Source organism: Nansenia antarctica (genome assembly GCF_963989245.1).
Source record: "Nansenia antarctica genome assembly, chromosome: 10".
In the NCBI taxonomy this organism is placed as follows: domain Eukaryota; kingdom Metazoa; phylum Chordata; class Actinopteri; order Argentiniformes; family Microstomatidae; genus Nansenia; species Nansenia antarctica.
Window position 1 is genome coordinate 26,296,320 of NC_137680.1, and position 10,000 is coordinate 26,306,319.

General features: G+C 44.1%; 1 protein-coding gene across 2 annotated transcripts in view; it reads left to right on the forward strand.

Annotated features, from left to right (window-relative positions):
* The window catches only part of smg9 (SMG9 nonsense mediated mRNA decay factor), a 24,011-nt gene that overhangs the window by 9,409 nt on the left and 4,602 nt on the right, over window positions 1-10,000 (forward strand). For both annotated transcript variants that reach the window (XM_080540383.1, XM_080540382.1), the window contains exons 9-11: window positions 2,325-2,410; window positions 4,397-4,506; window positions 9,147-9,254. In XM_080540383.1, the coding sequence (XP_080396509.1) occupies window positions 2,325-2,410; window positions 4,397-4,506; window positions 9,147-9,254 (304 nt within the window). The remainder of the gene's footprint in view (window positions 1-2,324; window positions 2,411-4,396; window positions 4,507-9,146; window positions 9,255-10,000) is intronic.

A 10,000-nucleotide genomic window follows, 5' to 3' on the forward strand; every position in this document is an offset into this window, starting at 1 on the left:
ACCACCTCCCTCACACCTACAACCTCCCTCACACCTACAACCTCCCTCACACCTACAACCTCCCTCACACCACCTCCCTCACACCTACAACCTCCCTCACACCTACAACCTCCCTCACACCACCTCCCTCACACCTACAACCTCCCTCACACCTACAACCTCCCTCACACCACCTCCCTCACACCTACAACCTCCCTCACACCACCTCCCTCACACCTACAACCTCCCTCACACCTACAACCTCCCTCACACCTACAACCTCCCTCACACCACCTCCCTCACACCACCTCCCTCACACCTACAACCTCCCTCACACCACCTCCCTCACACCTACAACCTCCCTCACACCACCTCCCTCACACCACCTCCCTCACACCTACAACCTCCCTCACACCTACAACCTCCCTCACACCTACAACCTCCCTCACACCACCTCCCTCACACCTACAACCTCCCTCACACCACCTCCCTCACACCTACAACCTCCCTCACACCACCTCCCTCACACCTACAACCTCCCTCACACCACCTCCCTCACACCTACGTAGAGATGCAGGTACACCTCCCTCACACCTACGTAGAGATGCAGGTAAACCTCCCTCACACCACCTCCCTCACACCTACGTAGAGATGATAATAATAATAATAATAATAATAACTTTTTATTTGTATAGCGCTTTTCCTGCAAACGTTGCAGCTCAAAGTGCTCCAATCATTATATAATCATAATTCAATTATTTTGTCATTTAAAGGCAATATTAAAAAGATGGGTTTTTAGTCTTGCCTTGAACATATTTACTGAGGTTGCATCCCTAATGTAAACTGGCAGTGCATTCCACAATCTGCTAGCAAAAGATCCTTCAAATATTCTGGTGCCAGTGAGAGCTTTATAAACAAGCAGAATCATCTTGAAATCTATTCTGAACTTAACAGGAAGCCAATGTAGAGTCTCTAAAATAGGAGTTATATGAGCTCTTCTGCTTGTTTTGGTTAAAACTCTCGCTGCTGCATTTTGGACTAATTGCAGCTGGCCAATGCAGGTCAGTACAACCTCCCTCACACCTACGTAGAGATGCAGGTAAACCTCCCTCACACCTACGTAGAGATGCAGGTAAACCTCCCTCACACCTACGTAGAGATGCAGGTAAACCTCCCTCACACCTACGTATAGATGCAGGTAAACCTCCCTCACACCTACAACCTCCCTCACACCTACATAGAGATGCAGGTAAACCTCCCTCACACCTACGTAGAGATGCAGGTAAACCTCCCTCACACCTACGTAGAGATGCAGGTCAGTGGTCTACCAGAAGGGGGCGCCAACATACTGTAACTCTTAACTGTATTTAGGCGGTGTCACACGTTGGCCGTGTGCTATTAGTAGAGGAACTAAAGCCTTCAAAAGTCGAGTTGAGGGAGTCATCAGGGTCCAGTTGAGAGAGTTATCAGGGTCCAGTTGAGAGTCATCAGGGTCCAGTTGAGAGTCATCAGGGTCCAGTTGAGAGTCATCGGGGTCCAGTTGAGAGTCATCAGGGTCCAGTTGAGAGAGTCATCATGGTCCAGTTGAGAGAGTCATCAGGGTCCACTTGAGAGAGTCATCAGGGTCCAGTTGAGAGAGTCATCAGGGTCCAGTTGAGAGTCATCGGGGTCCAGTTGAGAGTTTGCAGTCAGCTGCTGAGCTAACCAGCCGTTTGGAGACGTTTTAAACCATTCAGACTGTTCCAGATAATGGGAAATAGTGTACATGTACCCGTTAATACATATTATCATTACACTTACTGCAGAAAGAAGTGTTTTCCTCTTAGAAACAGCAGCGTATGATCAGTCCGCCTATGTGGACACACTGGACATAACCGCCTTAACTTAGCAAATCAGAAGACGAAATTGAATAATAAACACATTTATAACCAGCAATGTACCCCGCGCTGGTCTTAAAAAGCCTTAGTCTAAAATCCAGCAATCCAATCTACAAGCCTAGGCCTAAAAAGGTCCCGAATTTCAGTTATTTGGTCTAAAACTGAGGTGCTAGGTCTTAAAAATTAGATCCTGCAAGGAAGTCAGTCCGACCACGTCTATTTACGCGGAAATGAATCAAGCTGGAACCCAAAAAAATGCCAATTCACTTCCCTTTTTGTCTGTATGGCAGTGAAATCCCTAATTTCATCACCTCGAGGATGACAAAAAGCTGTCATATGGTGTCGCGACAGGTCTAAAATTATATTCAAAGACGTCTAAAAAAGGTCTAAAAAGGTCTTAAATCTGACTTGTTGAAACTTGAAGGAACCCTGAATGTAGGGACTGATCCTGTTCTCTCTCCTCCTCAGTCTCTCCAGATCACTGCCTTCCTCTTCACCGTCTGCCACGTGGTCATTGTGGTGCAGGACTGGTTTACCGACATCAACCTCTACAGGTACAATACTGGCCCTCCCTCCATACCAGGCAGCTTCTTCCCTGGCTTCAATTCATCTATAAAACAATCCTGGGAAAAACACCTCTCTATATACACACACACACACACACACACCCCGCTCTCTTTCCACACATAGGTTAGTTGATTTGTTTCTATTAGTTTTTATTTATTTTATCTTCACTGTCTTTGCCGTTCTAATGTATTGTATGTATTGTTCTATGTTGACGAGTATTTCTGTTTATTATATGTTTGTTTTTATTCTTGCCGGGGCCTCTTGGCCAGATCTTCATTGAAAATGAGAATTTGTTCTCAAATGATTTCATCTGGTTAAATAAAGGTCAAATAAAATAAACCGAAACAGAAACTATAAACAGACAGGAAACCCCCTTTTCAGAATACAATACAGCCTCATAGTCCCCCCCCCCCTCCCAGGGCAGGGACCTTCATGTGTGTAGCATCATCACAACCATCTGTCCTGCAGCTGTGAGAAGGTGGGGAGGACAATGGGGCCTTGTGGTGTAATTAACCTCCTGACCTCAGGGAGCAGTAAGGCTCCAGGCCCCCGCCTGTCTGTTCCTGCTCCCTGCCTCCCCTGTCTACTCCCAGGCAGCAGAGAGATGCTGGACGTCTCTATCATCTCTCCAGGGTTCCCACGGGTCCTTGAAATCCTTGAAAGTTTGTGAATTTGAGACAAAGAAATCAAGGCCTTAAAGGTTTTTGAAAATAGACATGGGTCATTGAAAGTGCTTGAATTCTCCCCTCTCTCTCTCTCTCTCTCTCTCTCTCTCTCTCTCTCTCTCTCTCTCTCTCTCTCTCTCTCTCTCTCTAAACAAAATGATATATGTATATATAATGTTTTACTTTTACTTACAACTAGTAAATAAGTCTCTGCACTGCTTAACTTAACACATATTTCACAATATATTGTTTTGCTGTGCTGTGGTAGAGAAGGCAAGAGACCATCTAGTGTTCAAGCCTCTACATTCAAAAGCCTCTCTTTTTAATTGTTGTCTGTGAGCGGATAGTTCCTATTATATAAATTCTCATCTAGATCTGTCTCAAACTATGCCGTGTTGGGTCCTTGAATATGAGAGAATTGAGTCTTGAAAGTCCTTGAAAAGTGCTTGAGTTTGATGTTTCAGAAGGTGAGCTACCATGCAAGGCGCCACCGGCCCGCTCACTGGGAGCAATTTGGGGGTTCAGTTTTCTTGCCCAAGGACACTTTGACATGTGGCCAGCCGGGGCTCAAACCGCCGATCTGCCAACTTTGCGATCATTAGACGGCGGCTCTACCTCCTGAGACACTGTTTCTATCTCTGTTAACTCCATTTTTACATTTTTGGCATTTAGCAGACGCCAGAATACATTTGACTAAGCAAGTGAGTCATCAATCCACCAGTCGTAGCAGGAAGAGTAATCTAGCTGACTCCCAGGTCTGTTAACTCCCAGGTCTGTAAATGGACTCATCTGGTTCCGTTCGTTCAGACCCTTCTACTGTAAGCGGTAATCAAGACATAAACAAAGGCTGACCCGCGATGGAATGCTCTTCCCCTTTGGATCTTAGATCAGCGGTCTCGGTCGAGGCTTTTAAAAAACAGCTAAAAGACTGTCCTGTATCGACAGGCTTTTGGCTAGCCCCAAAAGCCTGTCTTTCTGTGTCCTGTTGATATTGTTGTACACTTGTTGTTTGTGACTTGTTCTTATTTTCACTTGTTTGTCTATTTTAACCTGCTATAACTTTCGCTCTTGTATTATGTTCTTATATATGTAGCACTTTGTGACCCTTGGTCTGGGATAGGTGCTATAGAAATACATTTTACTTACTTACTCACTTAAAAGAGTCCTGGCACAGGGTATCTACCAGAATCAGAATTTATTTTATTACAACCACCAGTTGTTAAAACGTTTTAGCACAATTATAATACATTATTAACATAATTGTGTGCGTGTGTGTGTGTGTGTGTGTGTGTGTGTGTGTGAGAGCAGGTTCCTGCAGACAGCTGAGATGTTGAAGCCCTCCACCCCCTCAGCCTCCAGCCACGACACCACCGGCTCCTCTGGCAGCGACGAGGGCTCGGAGTACTACCCTCACATAGGTACACACACACACACACACCAGGGTTTCCGTTAACCGGTAATTCCCGGACTTTGTCCGGTAAAAGTTGTTGAAGTCCGACAAATTGAAAACTCGTCGGACATAAATGTCCGGTGAAAATAATTCCCTCTAAGCACAATTTGAATACAATTCGCTAAAGTTCACATTCTGATTCCTTCTATTTTAAAAAAGACGAATATATAGGCTATGTATTTATTTTATTATGATATGATTTGACACCGGCATGATGATGACTCCTAATGTGTAGGCTGCCTATGCGAAACAGCGGTTGTTTCCGGTGTGCGCTATAACTCGTGCACAATCGAGTCGAGGCAGAGAGGAGGATAGCGATGTTTCTCTCTGTGATAGTGTGATTATGCAAGCCTTTTCTGAAAGGGATGAGAACCCGATTGTTTCAGCTTCTCCCAGGGAGAAAGTGGTAGAGTTACCATCCTCCCCGAGTCCTACCATACCATCCGCTGACAGCCTATCTCTGCCTGTAACCGGCGAGCGATTGCGTGTCGCTCAAGTAGCTGATCAGTCATTAAACAAATGTTTTTTACATGCAGCTAGTGAGGAATCTGAAATAGGGGGCAACGTAGTTTATTTCCTTAACGATGGGATATTAATGCGTAAATGGTCTCCTCCTAATGCAAATGGTTGTGAGTGGAATACTGTAAAACAAGTGGTTGTGCCTGTGGGTTATAGACAACAGGTGTTATCTGTAGCACATGAGAGCCAGTGGTCAGGACATTTAGGTATAACTAAAACTTATCAGCTGATATTGAAACATTTCTTTTGGCCCGGACTGAAGGCGGATGTTGCCAAGCACTGCCGCTGTTGCCATACTTGTCAGATGGCGGGTAAGCCTAATCAATCCATTCCACCCGCACCATTGCATCCCATTCCTGCTATAGGGGAGCCATTTGAACGTGTAATAATTGATTGTGTTGGACCTTTGCCTAGGACTAAAAGTGGAAGTCAGTATTTGCTTACTATTATGTGCGCTGCTACTCGTTTTCCCGAAGCTGTTCCGTTGCGTAACATATCAGCCAGCTCAGTGGTGAAAGCTTTAACAACGTTTTTTTCCACATTCGGTCTTCCTCTTGTTATACAATCTGACCAGGGCACTAACTTTCAGTCTAAGCTTTTCAAACAAGCCCTAAGAACGTTAGGGGTACGATGTCACGCCAGAAGCCTACATGCTTGCACTGTTCAATAAAATGTTATACATCTAGACATTGTGGTATTTCTTTATATACGTATCCCAGCCTGCCTATTGTTTCTCAATAAACAGTTATGTTCTCCTCATTGACATACTCCCGAGTCCGATTAAGTATGATTTGACAGGCAGCTAAACGAAATGCCTTCCCAACCAGCGAGACCTGGTTATAGAAATGACGTTGTTTTATTGATAAAAAAAAGGGTAAAACTGGAAAGAGAAAATAGAAAACTCACATTAATCCCAAACAATTTAACAAACTTCAGTTAACGTAATGTGGAGTCCGTTCATTGATCGATGCTGTCTGTTCAGTTCCCAGTGAGGCGCCCGTTCAGCGCTGGACATAATGGCATAGCGCGCATGCGAATCATGTTATATTATTATATATTATATAGCTCGCATCTAATCGTATCGGATGAGAAATAGACATTAAATGGCATATATAGGCCGCTACACAACAGTAATCACCGCGACAAACAGCTATATTAGATTTTTTTTTTTTTTTTTTTTTTTTTATATTTTAATATGATGACCGGAATATATCACGTTTGTCCGGTAAATCGAAATCTTCCCGGACACGATGTCCGGCGGCAATTTTTTCTAACGGAAACCCTGACACACACACACACTACCCTCACATAGGTACACACACACACACACACACTACCCTCACATAGGTACACACACACACACACACACACACTACCCTCACATAGGTACACACACACACTACCCTCACATAGGTACACACACACACTACCCTCACATAGGTACACACACACTACCCTCACATAGGTACACACACATACACACACACACACTACCCTCACATAGGTACACACACACACACACACACACACACACACACACTACCCTCACATAGGTACACACACACACACACACACACACACTACCCTCACATAGGTACACACACACACACTCACACACACTACCCTCACATAGGTACACACACACACACACACACACACACTACCCTCACATAGGTACACCCACACACACACACACACACACACTACCCTCACATAGGTACACCCACACACACACACACACACACACACTGCCCTCACATAGGTACACACACACACTACCCTCACATAGGTACACACACACACTACCCTCACGTAGGTACACACACACACACACACACACACACACACACACTACCCTCACATAGGTACACACACACACACACACACACTACCCTCACATAGGTACACACACACACTACCCTCACATAGGTACACACACACACTACCCTCACGTAGGTACACACACACACACACACTACCCTCACATAGGTACACACACACACTACCCTCACATAGGTACACACACACACTACCCTCACATAGGTACACACACACACTACCCTCACGTAGGTACACACACACACACACACACACTACCCTCACATAGGTACACACACACACACACACACACACACTACCCTCACATAGGTACACACACACTACCCTCACGTAGGTACACACACTCACACACACTACCCTCACATAGGTACACACACACACACACACACACACACACACACTACCCTCACGTAGGTACACACACTCACACACACTACCCTCACATAGGTACACACACACACACACACACACACTACCCTCACATAGGTACACACACTACCCTCAGATTCAAGATTGCTTTATAGGTACACACACACACACACACACACACATATATACTACCCTCACATAGGTACACACACACACACACACACACACAAACACACACATATATACTACCCTCACATAGGTACACACACACACACACACACACACACCAGGGTTTCCGTTAGAAAAAATTGCCGCCGGACATCGTGTCCGGGAAGATTTCGATTTACCGGACAAACGTGATATATTCCGGTCATCATATTAAAATATGATTAAAAAAATCTTTTTCAAAATCATATTTTTTTTTCCAAATCTAATATAGCTGTTTGTCGCGGTGATTACTGTTGTGTAGCGGCCTATATATGCCATTTAATGTCTTTCTCATCCGATACGATTAGATGCGAGCTATATAATGTATAATAATATAACATGATTCGCATGCGCGCTATGCCATTATGTCCAGCGCTGAACGGGCGCCTCACTGGGAACTGAACAGACAGCATCGATCAATGAACGGACTCCACATTACGTTAACTGAAGTTTGTTAAATTGTTTGGGATTAATGTGAGTTTTCTATTTTCTCTTTCCAGTTTTACCCTTTTTTAATCAATAAAACAACGTCATTTCTATAACCAGGGGGGTGTTCCATCAACGTCGCTAAAGGAAAATCTAGGCTTATTTCGTTATCGCTGGTTGGGAAGGCATTTCGTTTAGCTGCCTGTCAAATCATACTTAATCGGACTCGGGAGTATGACAATGAGGAGAACATAACTGTTTATTGAGAAACAATTGATAGGCAGGCTGGGATACGTATATAAAGAAATACCACAATGTCTAGATGTATAACATTTTATTGAACAGTGCAAGCATGTAGGCTTCTGGCGTGACACGGCTAGCCTAATTTCCGTTCATATGCCTTTTATCAGATAAAATAAAATAGAATAAAACTCTTTGAAAATAAATAGGCTTTAAATTAACTTGCAATGCGTATAGGCTAATTTCCGTTCGATGTTACAGCCGGCCTATGCCTTTTCTCAGATAGATAGGGGATAGCCCTGTAAGCTCATACGGGTCTGTATGTCGTCCTGAAGACCGGCTGTTAGATCATATCGCTGAAGTTTGTCTCCATCTTAGTGTAAATGTTGTCCGTTTCGTTTGTTATCCTTGTTATTGTGCGATAAAGTTAAGGCGCTCCGCTTCGGGCCACCATTTTCCTATAGGCTAACTAAAGGGGGCGGGTCCTTCTCTCTCGGGCAGTGTTGGTGTGTGTATGAGTGTGTGTGTGTTTGGTGCTCAGCTGAAAATGGTGGCCCGAAGCCAATTTGAATACAATTCGCTACGAATTGTATTCAAATTGTGCTTAGAGGGAATTATTTTCACCGGACATTATGTCCGACGAGTTTTCAATTTGTCGGACTTCAACAAATTTTACCGGACAAAGACCGGTAATTACCGGTTAACGGAAACCCTGACACACACACACTACCCTCACATAGGTACACACACACACACATACACACACACACACACACACACACACACACACTACCCTCACAGGGGTACACACACACACACACACCCACACACACACACATATATACTACCCTCATATAGGTACACACACACATACTAGGTACACACGCACACACACACACACACACACACATACACATAGGTACACACACACACACAAAAATACATTTTGTTGTACTGCAATGACAAAAAGGTTGAATCTAATCTAATCTGATGTAATCTTCTGTTCAGTGTTTCTGCAGAACAAAGCTCTGAGAGATGAGTTCTGTCCCAGGAACCTGAAGAAGATGCACATGGCTGTGGACAAGCTGATGGCCCACTCCCACCTCAAATACAAAGGTTAGACCAGACCAGACCCAGACCAGACCCAGACCAGACCCAGACTAGACCCAGACCAGACCCAGACCAGACCCAGACCAGACCAGACTAGACACTAGGGCTGCACGATTTGGGGAAAAATGTAATTGCGATTATTTGCGATTAATTTTGCGTTTTTTTTTTTTAAAGCGACCCAACAGAAGTTTTTGTAAAGTGTGGCCATATCTCCGGCTAGGAAGGTCGTATCAACGTGCAGTTTGTTTGTACGTCTTCAGGGGACTTAGAGGCTCCCTCCTCTAGCACCCCCACAGCCCGAGCTACGAGTGAAAGAACGAAACTTACATTGGGTTGCTTTAAAGTCAAGTTCTAACCCTAACCCTAAAACATGTGATGGAGCATTACTAACCTGACTTAGATGGTTTGTTACACACAACCATCTAGGAAAGCTCAATTGGAAGCTGTTTGGAAAAGGGCAGGTACTTTCAAAAATACTTGGCAGGTGATTGGATGAATCTGTCTATCACCTTCTATCATGGGCTATTTTCAGAGAGCATTACCACATGATACCATCAAACTGTTAACTGCTCTAATTCTAATGCAAGGATGAGAACTTAAAAGATATGAATTGGAACAACATATTTATGTATGGGTTTTCCATTTTTTGTAGGGGGAATTCCAATATGAAAATAAAATAGGACCTTTCTACAAACAAGGTTATTTAATTATGGCTCAGGAGCAGCATCTAAATATTGCACATACTGCAATCA